At 37.6% G+C, this 23,008-nt stretch overlaps 1 protein-coding gene across 5 annotated transcripts in view; it reads right to left on the reverse strand.

The window, feature by feature from the left end:
* SMAD5 (SMAD family member 5) overlaps positions 1–23,008 on the reverse strand; it is a 48,657-nt gene that overhangs the window by 19,961 nt on the left and 5,688 nt on the right. For 3 of the 5 annotated variants that reach the window (XM_014795821.2, XM_087429761.1, XM_087429762.1), the window contains exon 2: positions 5,797–6,368. In XM_014795821.2, coding sequence (XP_014651307.1) covers positions 5,797–6,199 — 403 coding nt within the window. In that variant the 5' untranslated portion in view covers positions 6,200–6,368. Of the gene's footprint in view, positions 1–5,796; positions 6,369–8,398; positions 8,481–23,008 lie in introns of all 5 variants that reach the window. The other 2 variants (XM_087429759.1, XM_087429760.1) reach the window with 1 other exon arrangement.

Here is a 23,008-nt window from a genome sequence, read left to right on the forward strand (position 1 = left end):
TGTTCTTCAGTAAAGTTTTCCCTACTGAAAACAGCAATATTTCCTAGGTAGAAGTCTTCCATTCAAAGTCAGTTTTCTAAACACGACCATAATGAAAATATATACAACAAAGCCTACACATTTTAAGAGATACATTTTTTAAAAGATTAACTTGAGGGGCCGGCCCAGTGGTGTAATGGTTAAGTTCGTGCACTCCGATTCGGCTGCCTGGGGTTCACAGGTTTGGATCCTGGGCATGGAACTACACACTGCTTATCAAGCCATGCTGTGGCTTGATAGGTGTCCCACATATAAAATAGAGGAAGATGGGCAGAGACATTAGCTCAGGGACAATCCTCCTCAGCAAAAAGAGGAGGATTGGCAATAGATGTTAGCTCAGAGCTAATCTTCCTCAACAGAAAAAAAAAAAATTAACTTTATTCAAACATTGACTTTCTCTGAAGACCCAAGTGATCAATCACATACAAATATCTGATTACTTTTCCCTATAGAAATAGAAACAAATCTGTTTTCTTTAAACTCTCACTGTTGGTACAGTAAGTTCATCTCTTTAACAACTTTCCTATATATGTCACTTCCAAAAATCTCACTTTGACTCTGACATCATTCAGCAGCACCAAAATTAATCTGTTTTTAAATTAAATAGGTCATACCTCCCCTCCCTGAAGTAGGGACGTATCTGAGGAATCAGAGGCTCTACAAGCTGGTGTTTGTACTGTTTTTTGTCTCTTTTCATTTTACTGAATTAGTGTTGTGATTATGTGGTTAATATCTGATTACAATTGTTTTGTTCTACTGTGTATTACCAACTGCTGTTCCCCTCACAGAATGAAGGGACAGCTGCCACTGGAGAGTAGGGCATTAGACAGTAAGAATTTCTATGTTTAGCTGGCTAGCAATCTGAAAAACTTAGTGAAATAACTATTGAGGAATTCAATCCAGTAAGGATTTCTTTACTTTTTTTTTTAGAGGCAGAGCTAAAATCATTGCCTTCTCTCTTCCTTGAATATTATCTACACACATTATTTTTTTAGAAATTATTTTATTTTCACCCAAAATTATACATGGATAGTTTAAAAAGATGGATGCTACAAGAGATTATAACAAAAACAGCCTCCTCCCATACTGCTTCCAAAGACAATAATTTAAACTCTCAGCCACCTCTCCTAACATTTACTTTGTGTATTGCTAAATAATATGCTTATATTGCTATTGCAGATTTGTCAAGATGTTATTTCTAGACTTGCTATTACAGCAAATGAAGTAGCTTTCTTATATCATTCTATCCCACTCCCATTTCCCTTAACCAAAATAAAGTTACATAAAATATTTTGGTTAAATCAATATCCTGTGTTTATATTATATATATAAATATTATTCATTGCTGAGCCAAGTATTTACTATGATTATATTTTTTCTTGAACAGTGCTTTTATTCAAGTTAATTATTGCTTTGTTCCTTCATTTGCTTAACCTTAAGTATGTACCACTCATATTTCAGAAAATCCAACAGATCTGTCAAATTCCTATCAATATTATTTTCCAGATGCAACAAAAAAACAATCTATCGATTCCATTTCTTCTCCTAGATCCTCCACCCTCTTGCTGCAATCTAGACTGGCTGCTACTTAAGTCCTTAGACTTAAGGAAGTCCTTAGACTTCCCTTCTCTTCTCTCCTGTTGGATCTCATTTCCTGAACTTTATTCTCTATTAGCTTCCTAAGAAAGGCTATAAGGAAGATAAATTTTGAGTCCTTGCATACATGAAAATATCTTGTATTCTGTTTGTCTGCAGACAGATTCCAGAATAGATAACTTTTTCTCTCTGAATTTTGGGGGCACTGCTTTACTTTCTTCTAGGATCCAGAATTGCATTGAGAAATCCAATATTCTCATTTCCAGTCCTTTGTACATGTCCTGTCCTTTCTGGGAGCTTCCAGAATCTTCTTTTTATGCATGATACACTAAAATTCCATGTGTGGGTCTTTTTCTATCCTTTATTCTGGTTACTCAATGACTGGGCATTTCAATTTTTAGTTCTGAAAATTGTTCTAGTAGTATTTTTTTGATAATTTTCTCTCTGCCATTTTCTCCTATGCTCTATTTCCAGAATGTATTATTTTATTAGAATGATATTTAATTTGAAACTTATTCTGAGCCAGTTAATGTTTTAATCTAAGCATTTTTCATGCAGCAACTCATCTAATCCTCCTAACAAACTTGTGAGGTAGGTATGTATTATTCCCATTTTTACAGATGAGGAAACTAAGTCACAGAAAGGTTAAGTAACTTGCCTGTGGTCAGTGGTAGTACTGGTAAAATCAGGATTCAAATCCAGAACCCAGTCTTAACCACTAGACAGTACTGCCTATTAAACACTGGATCACCTGGGTTGGCCATCTATTTTTCTTTTCTTTATCACTTTCCAACTATCTTCCATCTTTTTTATCTTTTTGTAATACTTCCTGACTACACTATATTTTAGCTATGTGATCTTATATAAGTTACTTCCCTTTTAAGTCTTGGCTTCCTTATCTGTAAACTTACCAGTAAACTTACAGGTTTATAAAACGTTAGTACCATTTTCTAACCCTTTGAAGGAATAACCTCATAAGGTTAGAAAAGTGCCTAGTTCAAAGTGCTCCAAAAATGTTCTCACTATTACTATCCTGTTACTACCACTACCACTTTATTAACACAAATACTATAAAGTGATCCATCCTGTGTCACAGCTGCTTGATTAACTTGCTTAGGCATATCAGAGCCATGCCGCAGTCTTTTCTACAGAACGAATCATAGCTGAGAAAAATGGATTACAAACAATAAGACATTTCTATTGGCCGATTATCAGTCACACCCTAAAATTCCTAGACCTTCTTCCCAGCAAATATCAAGTTTGGGAGTTTTTCAGACTATAATTCTCTATTAAATCCTCACATCTTCCTTTCCTCATCAATTCCTTCAGTCTACAGCTCTCCTTAGACTCAATAAGAAATTGAGAATCACTTCAAATACCAACTGGCAGCCCTAAAGCCCCTTAAAACTGAACTTTCCTTAACAGCACCATCACTGCTCTTCTTTTTACTAGTACTCACACCCAATGCTATTTTCAGACTTTTTACCATACTGGACTTATATAATTTCTCCATGTGAAATCCAGCATGGCAGATACACTTTAAGGTGGCCAGCACGACTACCGCCTCTGGTTATTCACCCTTGCGTAATCCCCTCTCCCTGTGAGTGTATTATTTGTGACTTGCTTCTAACTAACAGAATATGGCAAAGGTGACAGGTACATGATGACATTCCATAAGAATACAATGCCCTTCTAGCAAGAAGACCCTCTCTCTCTTACTGGCTTTGAAGAAGTAAGCTGCCACGAATGAACGTGAGCTACCAATGAAGAAGGTCACGTGGCAAGCAAACGAAGGCAGCCTCTGGTCGACAACCAGCAAAAGTCCAACAGCCTACAAGGAACTGAATCCTGTCAATAATCACATGAGCTGGGAAACAGATCTTTCCCCAGTTGAGCCTCAGATAAGACCCAAGCCCTGACCAACACCTTGATTATAGCCTTGCAAAGGACCCAGTTAAGCTGTACCTGGACTCCTGACCCACAGAAACTGTGATAATAAACGTGTATTAAGCCACTTAGCTTGTGGTAATTTGTTATGCAGCAATAGATAAGTAACACACCTAGCTAGTTATCTCAGCTTATACAATTCATTCATTACAAAAAAAATATTTACTGAGCACCACCTACTAAGTGCCAGGTAATACTACTATTCTAGGCACTGGGGATGCAGTATAGAATGAGACAGAGGAAGGTCCTGCTCACATCAGTCAATAAACAAAATAAATATCTAACACAGAGTCAAGTAGTGATGCGGGTATTTGAGCAAGGATTGAATGGAGTGAGAAAATGTTCCATGAAAAGATCCTGGGGGGAGAGTACTCTAAGTAAAGGAAACAGCAAGAAAAAAAGCCTAGATGCAGGAGGAGTATGGCAAGTCCAAGAACAGAGGAAGTTTGAAGACAGGCCATGTAGGGTCTTGTAGCAATCTGTTCAAAGAGTGATAGAAAGCCTTTAAAGTGTTTTGAGCAGGGATTGACATGATCTGATATGTATCTTCTAAAGATCACTCTGGCTGCTGTGTAGAAAAGGGAATGGGTTAGGGGGAAAGAAAAGAGGCAGAGAGACCAATTAGGAGACTACTTAGGGTGAAAGATGATAATGGTTTGTACTAGAGCGGTGGTGTTAGAGATGGTGAGAGGTGGTATTATCTAAATATATTTTGAAGGCACAGCAAACAGCATTTGCTCATAGCTCAAATACAGGACTTGAGAGAGAGAAATAAAAGATGACTTCTAGGGGCCGGCCCCGTGGCTGAGTGGTTAAGTGCGCGCGCTCCACTACTGGCGGCCTGGGTTAGGATCCCGGGCGCGCACCAACACACCGCTTCTCCAGCCACGCTGAGGCCACGTCCCACGTACAACAACTAGAAGGATGTGCAACTATGACATACAACTATCTACTGGGGCTTTGGGGAAAAAAAGGAGGAGGAGGATTGGCAATAGATGTTAGCTCAGAGCCAGTCTTCCTCAGCAAAAAGAGGAGGATTAGCATGGATGTTAGCTCAGGGCTGATCTTCCTCAAAAAAAAAAAAAAAAAGATGACTTCTAGGTAACAACTACATGAATGCTGGTGCCATTTATTTTAATAGGGAAAACTGGAGAAAAAACTGACTTAGTGGGAAAAAAATCAAAAGTCCTATTTAGACATATTAAATCTGATCTGTTTATTAGATATTTAAGTAGAGATGTCAAGTAGGCAACTGGATATAGCAGTCTAAAACTCAAAGGAGAAGCTGAATCTGGAGTTAAAATGTGAGCATGAGCTTATAGATGGTTTTAACACACGTGAAAGCATAAGAGCAGATAGAGGAAAAATATAGATGGAGAAAAGGTCCAGGGACTGAGTCCTACGAAAACAGGAAAATAAGCCAACAAAGAGACTAACCAAAACAGCCAGGGAGACAGGAAAACCAGGAGAGTATAGTGTTTCAGAAGCCAATAAAGGCAAAGGTTTGAGTGAGAGGGAAGGAGAGCAACTGCATCAAATGATGCTGAGAGGGCAAGTAAGATGAGGACTGAGAATGACCCCTCCTTCTCTAGGAAGGCAGTTACTAGTGATCTTGACAAGTCAAATGGTAGGAAAGAAGGACTAACTGGAAGAGCGTCAAGAAAGAATGGGAAGAAAGTCATGTGGAGATGATAAAAATGGGGACTCCTATAAAAGAACTAGAGGAAATAGTATAGTAGATTGGGGCTGGGAGTATGTGAATGAGGTCAACACAGGAATGCTTTTTTAACTTTTATTTTAGGATGGGCAGTATGACATGCTTGCATGCTGTCAGAAACAGTCCAGTAGAGAGGGATATACAATGCCAGAGAGAGGGGTGATAATTGTAAGAACAAAGTTCTTGAATAGACAAAAAAGAGTGGGATATAGTACACACGTGGAGCTTGAGCCTCAGATAAAATAGAGACAGGCCATCCACAGGAATGGCAGAGTGTACATATGACTGACTGCTTGCAGTGAACAATGAGTAAGACACTTGGGAGCTACGTCATCTACATATAAAAAGCTAAATTCAAAATCCAGTATTCCTTCCAAGATTAAAATCTTTAAGAAGAAAACACAAGGCTAATATAACCTTTTAATTACTAAATTCAGTTAAACACAAATCAAGAAGAGAGAAGTTTTTTTAATTCTTCTCAAGGGAGTAACACTTACCTGGACTCTCCACTCTTTTATAGTGGTATGGGTTGATACAAACTTCTTTTTGCTTAGATCCAAAAGGAAATTCACAAATATCCAATGGCTTTAGCTCATGATGACTCTGCAAATCAGGCCAGCGCCAAACACGACAATATATAACGTGGGGTAAGCCCTTTCTGTGAGAAACCTGCAGGCGTCCATCTAAAGATCTGGGAATAGTGACACATTTGCTCGGCTGTCCTGGACTGCTTAAGGCTTTCTCCAGTTCCTCCATGGCACCCTTTTTCTTTTTTAGCTTTTTCACCAAAGCATCAACTGCTTTTTCTGCCCACTTCTCCTCTTCATCACCTTGCTTCCAGCCCAACAATCGCTTTACTGCTGGACTAGTAAAAGAAAACAAGCTGGCCATTGACGTCATTTGATACAAATCTTCAGAGACCTTTTTGCAACTCAAAGTCAGTGGCTACTGAAAGAACAGATCACAGGTGAAAAGTCATATACAGGTCCTAAGCAGAAGTTCCAATTAAAAAGGGAGGAGTAACATTTATCTTCATAAGTGCCATAAGCTTCTTTCATTGGTTCAAGTCCTGAAAGAGAAAGTGGGAAAAGGATAAGATCTCTAATTCAAATGAATGTAATTAACATACATTTAAATCAATATAATTGAAAAGTATGTTATTTTTAAATAAGAGCAGAAGAGCACTGCAATGTAAAACAAAAAACTTAAGTCTACAAAGAGAAATTTTCTCTCAAGACCCATGACCACTCACCTCCTTCTTCATAATATGAACAAATAATTCACTGGCAATGCCAAATGATAACCAAAAGCAAAAACCAGATGCTCTACCTTCTATGCATTATCCAAAAAAAACAGCCTCCAGACTTTTATTTCCTTTGGTCAGGCCAGTAAGCCCCCAAACGGCCTTCTACAGTTTGATTCTGAAGTACTTTTCTTCACAGAAATGCACGTTACACTCTATGTCAATTTTGAACATGATATGTCCTGATCTGAACAAAAGTCTTAAGAGAAGTCTAGCTCTTCCTTAAGGCTATTATTCTCTTTAAAATGTTTCACAGACTTATAAAATCAGGCAAAAGCCCTGGTACTATTCAAGTCACATTATTAGATGTAAATTTTTTTTAAAGGTTGTCATAAGATGTACCAAACCCTCAAGTAAATCACAACACACATAATTGCCAGAAAAATGGGAAGTATTTATTTTTTAAACTAAGAATGCTGAATAGATTTAAAGAGAATAAATTCAAAGTTTAACCCCAAAAAGGATAGTTCATAATTTTATAATTCCTATCACCTTCTGTGGTATTTTAAGCATGTTAAGTTAACGAACCCACTCCAGGCAGACCACCACTCTGCGCCATTAAGAAGCTCTTGGAGATGATGACAAGAGGAAGTGATGTGCAGTGGCACTCCACTGATAAGAGTGGGTATAATCCCCTGCAGTCATTACACAGCCAACTACAATGAGCAGCTAGTGAAATACCAGGAGTAATGTTTGGAAAAAGGATGTCAGTAACAAATGATGCTTCCTTTCTTGTGCCTAAAATTGCCAAATAATGTTGCAGCTCTGTATTTGACAAATTCTAGCGTCAAGACTATTCTGGATTGGGAGGTATCTTTCCAGAAAAGAATACATTTGCTCAGTTAAAACCTAGGTAAACATCAAGTTAAATAAAACTGAATTAAATTCAACAAATAATTATTGATTGCTTATGTGCCACGTACTGTGAATAGCCATGATGGAGCTTAAAAAAGTCATACCAAATAGGTTTCATCTTAAGAGCCAATGGATTCATTCATTCAACATATACTTACTGAGAGCCTACTAAGTGCCAGGCATTGTTCTGGATGCTGATCAACCAGCAGGGGCTATCCAGACTAAGAGGTTGGAACAATGGAGGGAAGGGTACAGGGAAGTGAAGGTATATTCCTTAGGTATGGATAGATACGCCCAATCCTACACAGGATAAGTTTTGTCAGGTAAGCAAAGCTGGCTACATTAAACTGAAGAAATATAACAAGAGAGTAAAGGCACATTTTTTAGTAACAAGTCACAAAGTGTAAAGTGTTGCATGCTAAACTGTAAGAAGAGCTGACCTCAGTTGTAGCTACACCAAGGACCCAGGATAAAAGCTATCTGGGGTAGAGAATAAAGACATGGTTTGGTTGTCTGAGACAAGAAGGGAAATTTCAAAGGCAAAGGGACACAAAAAAATATGTGGGCAGACATGAACAGAACATTTCCTAGGATAGAGAGGAGACAGGCCTGGCCGATTGAGATTTTATTCAGTAATCCTGGAATACAATGGAGGCTAGAGAGGATACTGCACGTGTGTGAGATAGAGTATGTCTGAGCAATGGAGAGACGTGTTGAGGAAGGGAGAAACAAAAGGAGAGAGGCTTAAAGGACCAGATCTTAGATTAGTAGTTAACTACTAGAAAGTGCTTAATAAATGTTAACTACTAATCTAGTATCACTATTACTATTAAGTACTAACCATATTACGTACGAAAGAGGGAAAAAAAAGAAGTTATTTGTGTATGTAAACACAGAACAAGGACTAGAAGGCTCCATACGCAATTATTCATCGCAATTACCTCTGAGGGGAGGCACGAACGGGAGAGGCAGTAGAAAGCGGTCCTGCGTGATTTGTTCCACATACTTCAGTACTGTTTTAATCTTTTAACAAAGGGAAACTATTAATGCATTACTTGCATAGTGCTAAAATAAAACAAATTACAGTGAATAGGAGTTAACAGTGCTGGTCAAAAAGCAGACAAAACAAATGCATGCTCTTAGAAGTCAGGATGGTGCTACTCTTTGTAGGGAAGGGTGGGGTATTAACTAGAAGGGAACCTGAGGATTTCTGCCATCCTAATAAGTTCTGCTTCTCGCTCTGGGTGGTTATATGGGGGAGCTCTGTTTGTGAAGATGCAGCTGGCTGTATACTTAAGGTGTGTACACCTTTCTGTATGATTTAAAAATATTTTCTTGACGTATAAAGAGTGTAGTCAGTTTCCTTCCCATTTTTCTCCCCATCATCAGTTCCTCTTCTCACAGGTAATCCCTTTTATATTTGTCTTTTATGTCCTTCCAGAGAAATTTTACACAAACACAAAAATATATACATCATCTTTTTTTTACATAAATAGTGGTATACTAAAAAGAAAAGAGTGAAGTATAGAAGAATGTGTAAACAATGTATCTTCAAGATCTTCCCATATCAATATAGAAAGAGCTTCTACATTCTTTTCTACTACACAGAATTCTAGAGTAAAAGTAATCTTAAAAATACATCAAACCACATCATTCCTCTGCTCAAAAATCATCCAGTGGCTTCCCATTACACTCCATATCCAAATTCCTTAACATTACTTTATAGGATATAGATGATCTGGCCTTTGGCTTCTCCTCCAAACTCATTTCTTACCATTCTCCTAGCTGACTTTGCACCCAACCACACTTGACTTCTTTCCATTCCTCAAGTGCTCCAAGGTCATTTCTACCTTGCACTTGATGTTCCCTCCCCTGGAATTCTCTTCTCCCAGATCTTAACATGGCTTACTCTCTCAATTAATTCAGCTGCTTAAATGTTACCTCCTGAAAAAGGACTCCCCTGAATACTTTATCTAAAATAGCACACATCCCACTACCACATCATTCTCTATCCTCTGATCCTGCTCAATTTTCCTTCACGGCATTTATCCTAACCTGATATTACATTGTCGATTTTACTTATTTACTATATGTCTTCCCCACTGAAATGTTAGTAGGCAGGTAGCCTCATCCTCCTTATCCACTATCATATTCCCCTAGACCTAGAACAGTGCCTATTTATTAAATAAATGAGTGAGCAAGTAGTGAGGTAAAAAAAAGAGCAATTTGCAAAAATATACCTACCTTTATAAGAGCAACTGTATAAAATTTAAAACAAAAAATGTTATTTACGGATATGCAGATATAGTAAGAGAATAAAAGTATGCATGGAAATGATATATACCAAACTCAGGATACTGAATACTGGTTGCCTCTGGTGAAAGAAGGAAAGAAGGATGAAGAAAGAATGGAAGAAGCTTTAGCTGTGTTTCTTTTAAAACTAGATTTGAAGAAAATTTGGCAAATCATCAGATACGTTATTTTCTTTACTTTTCTGTGTTTAAATATTTCATAACTCGAAAAATTCACGATTTTTAATATTTACATAGTATAATGAAAACTTACAAGAAGCGGATCAGATTCTGTCCTTTACTATGTATATGACCATGACTAAGTCTATTAACTTTTCTGCAAAGGAGGGATGATGGCTCCTAAGTCACCGAAATGTTGAAGTAATAAAATAATGTGTGTACATGTGTGTGTGTATATATACGTGTGCATCTTATAAATTGAAAAGTGCTACTCAAACATAAATTATGATCATCAGTATTCAAAGGAAGAAGAGTCAACACTTAAAAGACTGGCTGGATCTCATCCCAATCTAACATACCCACCACTGTACCACTACACATACTTTCTGATTCAGCCCAAATCCCTGCACCTCTGCCCATCTGTGTCTTCCAAGAGAAATCTCAGTCATCCTTAATGATGAACTCAAATCCATTCCCTTTTGTGAAGAATTCCTTCACCACCCCACCACCCTAAAAAGGCTATGGGTCACCAAATGTTTACCATAAAAACTAATTAATAATATAAGACATTGATAAAAAAAAACATATCTTAAATTCCCAAATGAGGTACAAAATCCTTCCAGGAGGAAGTTGTCAGCACCTGGCACTATTCCATACACCATAACACATCCTAAGGAAGTATTTAAGGAATGTCATTGATTTTTCTATCAACTGTACCTTGAAATCAAAGATAACTTCAAATTTTAAACTCAGATGACTAAGATAATGATAATTCCATTAAGAGAATTAAGGACACTCAGAAAGTGGCTTAGTCAGTAGAGAAGATGGTTAACTCTACTGGAAAAGGGTCATGACTGGACATACAGGTTTAGCAAGGAAAAGATGAGAAACAGATTTAAGATTTTCGACAAGAAGCTGAAACAATAAGAAAAAATAGGTTTTCAACAGAAAGAAAAGAGCAGCAAGTAAACACCTGAATATTAGGGAACATACACTGGTAGGAAGGAGGAGAAAGAGTTACTAATAAAGTATTGTTAAAACCAGGATCTTAGGGCCGGCCCTGTGGCTTAGCGGTTAAGTGCTTGTGCTCCGCTGCTGGCAGCCCGGGTTCGGATTCCAGGCGCGCACCGACGCGCCGCATCTCCGGCCATGCTGAGGCCGCGTCCCACATACAGCAACTAGAAGGCTGTGCAACTATCATGTACAACTATCTACTGGGGCTTTGGGGGGAAAAAAATAAATAAATAAAATCTTTAAAAAAAAATGTAATAAATCCGCTGTGTGTTAACATAAATTAAAAAAAAAAAAAATTTTAAAAAAACAAAAAACCAGGATCTCAGAACTAGATACAATGGTATTGTAGAAGATTAAACACAAGGGAGACTTTAAAGAGGATATGAACAAAGAAAAGGCCAATGACTTTGGTGAAAGGGGATGTCATTAGTTAGACTTCAAGAAATTGGCTTCAGGAAGAATAATGGGTGTCAGATTCCAAAAACCGAAGACTCAAAATTAGAGTTTTCTTAAAACTAGCACTGGGAAAGGGGTCGGGACAAACCTTACATTAAACTCTTCAAATATAGAATGCTTAAAAATTTTAAACATGTTTAATGGAATTCTTTCTAAAAATGTTTTATAACTTTCCAAACTGCATAAGTGGTATGTGCAAGTAATCCAAATACTCATTATCTAAATCTCAATTTACCAAGTTAAAAAAGGGAGCAAAATTCATCATAAAAATTCACTAGTGAATAAGCAAAAGATCTGATTAGCCATCCCACAAAAGATATCAAAGTGGCCATGAGATGGTAAAATGGGCTCAACATCATTAATTATCAGAGAAATTTTTTAGAAAGAAAACAGTGAAATATCACTCCCTATCTACCAGAATAGCTAGACTTGAAAAAAAATAAGAGTAAATGTTCATGACAATACAGAACAACTGGAACTCTTACATATTGCTAGAAGGAATATAAATTAGCCCAATCACTTTGGAAAATTGTTTCACATTACCTACTAATGCTAATCTATAGATCTCTATAACCCAGCAATTCCATTACTAGGTATATATCCAACAAAAACAAGTGCTATGTCCACCAAAAGGCAAGTACATGTTCATAGCAACTTTATTTGTAATAGTTTCAAATTGGAAATAACCCAAATACCCATCAACAGTGGAGTGGGTAAATAAATGATATTAATAAATTCACACAATGGAATACTTCACAGCAATAAAAAAGAACTAACACCTGTAAATAGGGATGAATCTCATAGATATAACACTGAAGAGGTCAGACACAAAAGATTACACATTACATCATTCTATCTATATGACATTCAAAAACAGGCAAAACTAACCAACGGCATCAGAGGCAAGAATGTTACTAAGATGGGATAAGAGAGAGCCTTCTGGGCAGCTAGAAATTTTCTATATCTTGATTTGGGTGATGACACAGATGTACACATATGTAAAAGTTCAATGAGCTATACACACAAGATTTGGATAGAAAATACTTTATTATAACATATACTTCAATATAAGAAAATCTCTTAAAAATTTACTAGTGAACTGATCACTTATAAAATTAGTTCCCATTCACTAGCTTCTTCCTCACCATAATGGCTTATAAACCACAAGTGAAACTGCAAGATTTCACAAAGTTTATTAAAATGATGGCAAACAATGTAGGATCTAGGATTTAATTTTACCATACTACTCTACAATTCAGCCCTGCTGGTCTAGTGGTTAAGATTCACCACTTTGACCACTGTGGCCGGGGTTCATTTCCCAGTCAGGGAACCACACCACCCAGTCTACCCGTCTGTTGGCTGTCACACTGGGGCAGCTACTGAAAGCTATGCCACCAGTATTTCAAATACCAGTAGGGTCACCCATGCTGGACAGGTTTCAGCAGAACTTGCAGACTAAGAAAGACTAGGAAGAAGGATCTGGCCATGAAAACTGTATGAATAGCACGGCTCAAAAAGACTGGGGAGGGTTCCGTTCTGCTGTACACAGGGTCACTAGGAGTCAGAATCCACTTGATGTCAAATACATTAGTGTGTTACTGTTTCATGGATGCTGACAAAGGACATGAGACTCCTGGGTTAGAGACAAAGGACTTTTATTACTCACGGCACAGCGAACAGCATAAGCATCAGATTTGCAGTTCCCTTTGCCTCCAAGACTCCATGGGAGTGATACAATATGGCCCAGATGGATGGCAAGTACTCCTGTAGTGGGTTTGCATTGGTGAGGAACACTAAAGTTGGGGAATTCACCACTTTTATAGTAAAATCAGTAAGCAAGCCTATTTGCGGAGAAAGAATAACTTGACTATCAAAGGATTAACAGAGCTCCTTGGGAAAACTGATATATATTTTCTAACGGACATTTTTGAAAAAAAAATAAAAATTCTCTTAATGTTAGTACCACAAATGTCAAACATGAAGGATGTAGTATCATGCTACTAAATTATTTTGTGAGAAAAATTAAACCTATCCATTCATACTTGATTCATTCTGTGTTCATTATAAGAATTAATGCATGTTTACCATTATAATCCAATGTTTTTCCAAAATTTTAATTTTTCAAGATAAAGTCCCAATCAGACCTTTTATTCACAATTTAGTATGAAATATCGGTCTGCATTTTAAGTGGTTTCATTTTAAATGGGCTTTCTCCTGAACCAATTATCATTAGTTCACAAAGACCTAAATGTAGCATGAGCTTTTCTTGATGACTTAGTCGTTATTATGAACCTCTGTTACTGCGCTGTGCTAGAAATCCTCTACAGAAAGAACAGAACATGGTTGCACTGTTACTGACTGAAGAGACAAAAGTGAATCAATAATCTTGAAAAATTACTTACAGAGGTAGACTTTTGGATATTTGACTTTCTTGAAAGAATATAGCTATTTCAAGGATTTCAACAGCTTCCTTTCTACAAAATCAATTGCTAAAGCAAAGATAATAATATTGCTTTGATGATGATGATGATGAAAATAATCATACCACTAACATTTATTGAACACTCACTATGCCAAGCACTACTAAGGACCTTACATTTATAGACCGAAAATTATTAAAATCTCAAAACAGCCAAATGAGGTAAATCCCATTATTCTCCTTTTACAGATGAGAAAACAGGCAAAGAGAAATTAAATGTAATTTGCTTATTTACATAGATAGGAAGAAATAGAGCCAGGAACTGAACCCTGGCAGCCCAGCTCCAGAACCCATACTCCTAACCACTGTACAAACTGTCTCCTACAGAGAAAGCCTCCTGCCAAGGAATCTTCTTCCCTAGGGTTCTCCATATCTCTTTGACTTCTCCAAAACATTCAAATTGTTACATGTTATCAAAAATTAAGATCATATAGTTTCAGAGACCAAGGATAATCCAGTTCAATGTGCTCATTTTCAAACTGATTTTTTTACACCACTTAATATATCTCATCAACTTCTTTATCTACTTTAACCTACTCTCCTCTCAGTTGAGCTAAGTCAGTGGGTAGGTATGAAACAACTAAGTGTTTACTCCTATTGTATAAAAGTTTCAATTTATGGCAGCCTTACTCCAAAGCCTTTTTAAGTATCATTAGGATGTTTTTGCCACACTTATCGCTAGAACATAATCATCCCAGAAATGATGAGGCAATGCACTACTTTTTTAAAAACACTTTTTTCTAATATAAAATTTCCAATTATAAAATATGCATACCCACAAGCACTTCACTAACATTTGGTATACTTACTTCCTTGTAGTATTTTTAATCTCTGCATCTGTATAGTCTGGCCATGATTGTGGGTATACCATGACACTACTTGGTATTCTGCATTCTCCATTTAACACAAAAAGAATACGCCATATATATATGCTTTTAATGGCCCAACCATATTTCACTCATCCACTTTCTTAATATTTAACATTTAGATTTCTAAATGAAATTGTTATGGTGGGATTAAAACTGTTTTATAGTACCCATATGACAGATCAATTTTCTGTAATCTTTTCTGTATAACATATCATATTCAAAGTAACACCTTGGTCCACAAGTCAAAATACAAGTATTAGAGTGTTTGGGATATAGCAATAGATTTATTTTACTACCCCCACATAAGTCCTTGGTTATGAAAGAATTTCACATTATGTATACAAAAAAAAAGAGTAAGATATTATCCTTTTTCTGATTTCCATGTATTAGCACATCCAACACGAACTTGCAATATCTTTGAAAATAAGAGTATGATTAGGTTTTCTAGTACCAAAGGTTTAATTTTGAACCTCATTAAAAAGTTAGTTCAGGGGCCAGCCCCATGGCGTAGTGGTTGAGTTTGGTGCACTCCACTTCAGCGGCCCGGGTTTGCAGGTTCGGATCCCAGGCGTGGACCTACACCACTTGTCAGCCATGCTGTGGCAGCAACCAACATACAAAATATAGGAAGACTGGCTAGATGTTAGCTCAGGGCTAATCTTCCTCAAGCAAGAAAAGAGGAAGACTGGCATCAGATGGTAGCACAGAGCAAATCTTCCTCAGCAAAAAAAAAAAATATATAGTTCAATTTTTCATGACTTGTACCTTTCATTAAATAAAACGAATTTAGGGGCCGGCCCCGTGGCTTAGCGGTTAAGTGCACACCCAGGTTCAGATCCCGGGCGCGCACTGATGCACCACTTCTCCGGCCACGCTGAGGCCACGTCCGACATACAGCAACTAGAAGGATGTGCAACTATGACATACAATCACCTACTGGGGCTTTGGGGAAAAAAAGGAGGAGGACTGGCAATAGATGTTAGCTCAGAGCTGGTCTTCCTCAGAAAACAGAGGAGGATTAGCATGGATGTTAGCTCAGGGCTGATCTTCCTCATTAAATAAATAAATAAATAAATAAAACGAATTTAGAAACATTGAGAACAGCCATCCTCAATTCAATCAGCTGATTGTGTACACAACCATCCATGATACTTCTCTATATTACCTCTAAACTTCTCCTAGTAATAGAGAAAAGTCCCAAAAGCTTCACTCAGTAACTTCAGTATGTAGAGGTTACAGATTAAATCTGGGCAATTAAATTTGGTCCTCTGTACTCCCTTTCTACAATGTTTTCGGGGTCTACTAAGATAAAATACATATAACCAGTGCTAAACTTAATCTCAGACTTAACGTAGTATTTATACAACACATATTCACTGAGTGTACCTAAAAAGGGCAAGCTACTAAGTGAGATGCTAAAGGATTAAAACATAAATCAGGTCCAGACCTTAACTTTAAAGAATTACAAATTAATAAACAACTAAGATGTGCCCATACCTATCTACAATAGACAATGGAGAATGGCAGATGCCCTAAGGGTGTACAGGGTGCTAAAAGAAATTCAGGGAACGGCCCTTTGGGGAAGGGAGTGGAGGGAGACAAGAAGCATGAAGTAGCTATATCTTAGGCATAAAAGCTATTGCGAGTAAAGACACAAAATCAGAGTTTTTATCTACCAGGATGAGGAAATACCACAGTTGAGCTTGGTGGAACATAGGTGGTAGAACAAGAGAACTGGCTAGAAATATACGATAAGGCTAATCTACACAGGGATAGTAAAATATGTATTTTAACACATAAAAACACCAGATTTGAAGTCTAATGAACTTGGGTTCAAATCCTGGATCTAACACTTACACCTTAATCTCCATTTTTCCTATTTTGTATAATGAATACCAGTTCTGAGAATTAAATGAGATAAATACTTAACTCAGTGCCTGGCATAGTGCATACTCAGTAAAGAGGAACTGTAATTATTATTGTTGTAATAATCACAAAAAATTTTGGCATCAGGATGAGGATTTTAAATATACAGCTGGACTACTTTATTTCAACAAATATACAAAGCCATCTACTTAAGAGGCACCATTATTTTATGAACCTAGAAGGAAGGAAAAGCTATAAATTAATCACACAATGCTTTCTTATCACTTCAAATTTTTCTTCACAATATCATCCTTCTTCCATCAAGACTGTAGGTCTGAAAAGTGTTCCAATATTGCTCCAGGACTGTCATTCAAGCCACTGACACCCACCTTGCAAGTTTTGATACTGGTGCTTGCTTGATCTTCCCAGAGGGTATAATTGGAAAAAATGATAGCAACATAAACAGCAAAGGCAGAGTTCAGGCACATGTAACGACAACTACATCAAAACTGCCACCAGCGAAAACCAATACCCAGATGCCATCAATTGTAAGACACAACCCAATTTCAGAGACGTTATGGGGTGAAAAAAATGCACATTTTAGAAGAAATAAGGCAGCTTTTTCTCTTCTCCTCTACCAAAGTCCTTTCTGATGTTCCCCATCACTTCCCACCAGTATCTATTGCTCTCCTTTCTCTTGTTTCCATTCCTTTGACTCTTCTCCTTTCTTGCCTCCTCTTTCTCCACTCCTCATGGCTTCTTCCACATTCCTCAGTGTTGATTTTGGAAAAGCTTAGCTACTACCTAATGATGTATAAACTACCTAATGAAAATGAACTTTTCTTCTATCTCCAAAAGGACCCAACTAGCACAGAGTACGTAACTTGTATCTTTAGTACTTTCATGTGCTCCAGGGCTTGCTTACCTCTCTCTCTTCTAAGTAGAAGGGAAGACGTATAGATGTATTTGACAGCCCAGACTGGTAAGAGAATGCCCTACAAGAAAATCTGGCTTCTGAGCAGATTCTATTTGTGCTTCTGCCATCCTCATCCTGGGCCACCTAACACATTAAAGCTGTCCTAAAGTACACCACTGGGAATAACATATATTTGTTATTATTTTTTAAAGGTGATATATTCAGTTTCTAAAAAAACCAAAAAAATCACTAGACTTCAAGGAACTTAAATCATAGAATTATTTCCTTTTGCAATAAGCCTCCATAAGATGCTATTTCAAAACATTTATTATTTATAAATGTTAAAGCCTTATTTCAATAGCATAATCAGGGACAGAAGACAAATTCTGCTTTCTCTTTTTTGTTTTTACTGAGGCCATACTAAACCAACCTTTTAGAATGCTAAATGTCAAAGTAAGCCTTTTTCTTAAAAGCCAAGTCTTGTTACAATAATGCCTAGCGGGCTAACCCAGAACTTAATAAAACACAACACACAAACTAAACTGAACAGTTCCCAAGATATCTTTCAGAGAATTTCTATCTCTAGCTTAAAGACCAGAGAATCCTCCAAAATCTAAAATTCCAATAGGAAATACACAGGCCAGTCTGTGTAAGGTAGGTCAATCAATTCTCATCAATACTGCAGTTTGAGTGAATATAATGAAATTTAGTGATCAAACATTTTTAAAATTAGATCTATTTAGGCAGACCATAAATAGACAAAAAAGAAGAGGAATTACCACAATATAACTGGAAAACAGGGGAGGAAAAAGGTGAAAAGATTATATTCTTGTGAATAAATTGGTGAAGGCAGCATTAACTGTGCTGCAAATGGCTAGTGACAGACAAAGCGTGGAGGGCTCAGCCAAGTCTACAAAAAACCTAGCTCTGACAAGACTCCCTGTTCCCCTTCAAACACACACACACTATACCTAGGTAAATAAAAAGCCTTAAGGATGAGGAGTGGATAACTGCTCATCATATGAGCACAAATTTTGGGAGCAACTATCACAAGATACAAATAGGAATATGACAATCTATACCTCAGTCCAGTTGGTAATAAAGGACAAGAACAAGGAACACCAAGTATCATTAAGCCAAATGAGGCAGGAGAGGCTGGGAGGAGACAGCCAGTCTGTGAAGCAAAAGGGAAAGGTACTACGACAGAATGAACACCAAACAGGGAAAGACTGAAGACAAGGCTAAGGAGTCAGTCTGCTAGAAGTAATCCTACGTGCAGTGTAGAGTTCTATCTAAGCAGAATGTTATGTTCAAAGAGGCATTTCAAGAAGACAAGAATGGCAACAGCACGTGACCAAGTAAAAAACTTAAGGGGTGGGGGACAGAGAGCGTAGATGGAAAACATGGTGGTAATCCAACTATGAGAGGAAGACACACCATGGCGGTGGTACACAGATCAGGGGAGTGATGGTAGTAGAGATAGAAAAGGAAGAGATATGAGGGACATTACCAACAAATAATCAAAAGAACTTGGTGACCACCTAAAACAGAAACAGGTGCAAGCAAGAAAGGTCAAGGTTTAAAAGCTCAAAGAATAAAGACACCACTTACCTAAAAAGGAGAATTTTAGTTATAGCCAAGCTGAGCCAAGAAGGTGACAGTCGAGGGGTATAAGGAAGCAAATTAAATGAAGTGAAATTAAACCTCAAGAGAGAAGGAATGAAAATGCAGATTTGGAAGATCATATGAATAGAAGTGAGAGTTGAATCTATGAGAGTAGATATTTGATTTATTCAAAATTTATTGGGTACCTAATAAGCCAGGAATACTTTGTGCTAGGAATTCAGGCTTAAAAGACACTATGTGTAATCTCAAAGATCTTAAAGAGTAAGGGCAAAACATAGAAGGTACTATGAAGAGCTTCATATGCTGTTTATCACATCACTTAGTTTTACTCTAGATTTATTTCCATATGATAGCCAACCGAGATATGGCATTAAAACAGAATAAAAAATAAGTATAGCAAGCACAGAAGGCCAGTAATTGAGCAAACAGGAATGTGTGCTACTTCTTATATCAGAACTAAGTGAAAGTAACTATGAATATTATCTGCCATTACCTTGGCCTTTTATAGTTTACCTCTGGCTTATGAAGATCTGATTAGAGGACCCTTTCATTGATGTGTTTTGTCACTTCTTAGAGAAATGACCTCAGAGCTAGAAAGAAAACCAGGATAATATTTAGAAATCCCTGTGTGTGTTAGGTTCCCTGAAATTCTTCTGAAAAAACTGCAACTATTGACTGAACAATAACACATAACAGTACCTCGGAAATCCAAAGAAATACAGTGGTACCGCAGCCATAAACGAAAACCTCATCAAATTAAGAGATATCATGCATTACAAAAGAATCTATCACATTACAAAACATCACGCACACACACACACACACACCTTCCTTCTATTTCAGCTCAAGCACTCCTTCTCCAGGGAAGCCTTCCCAGACCACCCTGCCTTGGTGAAATTCCCCTATTATACACTCTTATTGCTTCACATACCACTTCTTTGTAGCACTTAACATACTTATATTTTTACATTTATCTGTCCAACCCCACAAGAATGTAAATTCTGCAAGAATATAAAGGAGAGGAGCCATATCCGTTTTCACCCATCACTGTAAGCCTAGTGATACATATGCTCAATAAAACTTGTTTAATGAATGAAAGAGAATGTGCATAAAGAGCTTTTGAAAGGATATCAGCTGTGGGGGTGGGGTGGGGTTAGGGTTACTCTTCATTTTCTGCTTCATACAATTCTGTACTTCTTAAAATAAACATATTTCGGGGCCGGCCCTGTGGCTTGGCGGTTAAGTGCGCAGGCTCCGCTACTGGCGGCCCAGGTTCGGATCCCGGGCGCGCACCCACGCACCGCTTCTCCGGCCATGCTGAGGCCGCGTCCCACATACAGCAACTAGCAGGATGTGCAACTATGACGTACAACTATCTATTGGGGGGTTTTGGGGGAAAAAAAAAGGAGGAGGATTGGCAATGGATGTTAGCTCAGAGCAGGTCTTCCTCAGCAAAAAGAAGATTAGCACAGATGTTAGCTGAGGGCTGATCTTCCTCACACACACAAAAAATATATATTTATATTTGATGTAAAAAAATAAACATATTTCTTGTATAGTGGAGAAAAAAACAGATTTTAAAACCAAAGTGCAGCTGTACCTCAGCCATATTAAAATCCTTACTAAAGAGAGGATTTTACATTACAAGAGTCATTCATATTTCAAAAGAATTCTCTCCAACATATTTAGGGTTATACAAATTTGGAGGCTGAAATTTAAGAAAAATCAGACATTAGGAGCAAATACTTTCTGCTCCCAATAAATGTTAGTAAGAATTCATTTTTCAAAAGCATTTTTCTCCTTGTACCGAAATGTCTTTTGTACCTCAGACATTTTACTAACGCCATTCTCTGCCTGGAGCACTTTCTCAAGCTCCAAGCACTAATTTCTAGCTCTCTAACCATCCAGGCTTCAGCTTTAGCTATTATCCTAGAGACTTTCCCTGATCACCCCATAACCCTATATAAAGTAGGTTTTCCCCAATCTCTAATCCAATACTATGTTCACCTCCTTCACTTTATTAACCAATTTGTTATTATTACTAGAATCTAATCTTTAAGAAGGAGTACTAAGCATATTCAGAGAACTTGTTAAATTCATTCAAGTTATTCATTCAAAAGTATATTTATTGAGGTAGCATTCTAGGAGCTGGGAATATAGAAGTGAATAAAGAAGACCAAAACCCTTGTCCTCATGTAGTTTACATTCCAGTGCAGAGAGACAGACAAAATACAATAAATAAGTGATATAATATAGTTTGTTAGGTGAAAAGCACTATGGAGAAAAATAAAGCAGAGGAAGGTCGATGGAGGGTGCTATGGGGAGAGGTGTAATTTTAAATAGGGTGGCTGGGCTGGGCCTCACTGAAAGGTGCCAACTGAGTCAAAACTTTAAGGAAATAGAGTGATCAGGTAGTTATCTAGGGGAAAACCATTACAGGAAAAGGCAACAGGCAATGCAAAGATCCCGAGGTGGGAACATGCCTGGCACACTGAAGGAACTGCAAGATCAATACAGCCTGAGAATAAAGTGAACAAGGAAGGGAAAATAAGGAATGAGGTCAAATAGGTAAGAAAGTGTGAGTGGGCATGCTTGATATGATTGGGCTTTGTATGTAAAATGTGGACCCATCTGAGAGCTCTGAGTGGAGACGTAACATTTTCTGACTTATATCATTAAAGAATTACTCCGGCTGATGTGTTGAGAATAAATGGGGATGGAGGAGGTGGGGGGCGTGGAGCAAGGGTAAAAGCAGGGCAGACCAGCTCAGAGTTGCAGTAATTTAGGTGAGAGATGATGATGGTTTAGACCGGGATGATAGCAGTATGGTGGTGAGAAGCAGACAATTTCACATATATTTTGGGAGGCAATAGGTTTCCTGATGGAAGACATATGGGGACTGTGAGAAAAGATGAGTCAACAATGATGCCAAAGTGCCAGCCTAGGCTACTGGAGGAATGGGATTTGTCATCAACTGACTTGGGGAAGGCTAACAGGGAAGCTAAAGGAAGATCAGGAGTTACATTTTACATACATTAAATGTATAAATAAAACATTGTTAAGCTTCACCAGGCTTCCTTTTCAAATGAAGTCATGCTAATATCAAGAACCCAAAGGTCCTGTTCTTACCTTAAGTTACCTAAGTAGGACCTCCTGACCAACTCCTATAAACACCCTCAATACTCGCCCCCAGAGAGACAGACACATAGACACACACTGTTCATGCCCAGACTTCAGAGGTAAATTCACAGGAACAGCTCCTTCACTTTCTGCTCCAAGATCTCTCTAATTGCTCCAATCCAAAATAAAAGGCAAGCAAACCAATCCAAAAATTTCACCCAACACTTAGCCAAAACGAAATCTCCTGAGCACATCAACTCAGGAGAGTTGATAAATGCCCATATGGGTCACAAGCGACCATCATCTCAGCCAAATCTGTACAAAAGAATTACAGATGGGGGGTTTAAAGAAACAAATTCCTCATAACCATCCACATAATTCAGATTCATTAGGTTTGAGTGTAGGGCCCTTCCTACCTCCTCACATTTTCACAAGAGTCCCAGGTTATGCAGGAAGTTTGAGAACCAGGGCCCTTAGTATCGAACACCAGCAATGGAAAAAACTCATTTCTCTATATATATCCAAGGGTAACTTACGTATGGGTAGTAGGCGGTAAAGCTTTAAAAAGAGCTTTAAAAAGATTTAATATCAATAGTAGTCACCAATTATCAGCAAGAGTAGACACCCACCACCACTGTCAAAGCAATCCTAGATCCAGGTATACAATTACTACAAAACATGTAAGCTACATCCATGAGTGCAGGCAGAGAAGAGAAAGAAACCAAGAGCAAGTA

Source organism: Ceratotherium simum, chromosome 4 (assembly GCF_057802395.1).
Source record: "Ceratotherium simum simum isolate JZ-2026a chromosome 4, ASM5780239v1, whole genome shotgun sequence".
NCBI classification, from domain to species: Eukaryota; Metazoa; Chordata; class Mammalia; order Perissodactyla; family Rhinocerotidae; genus Ceratotherium; species Ceratotherium simum.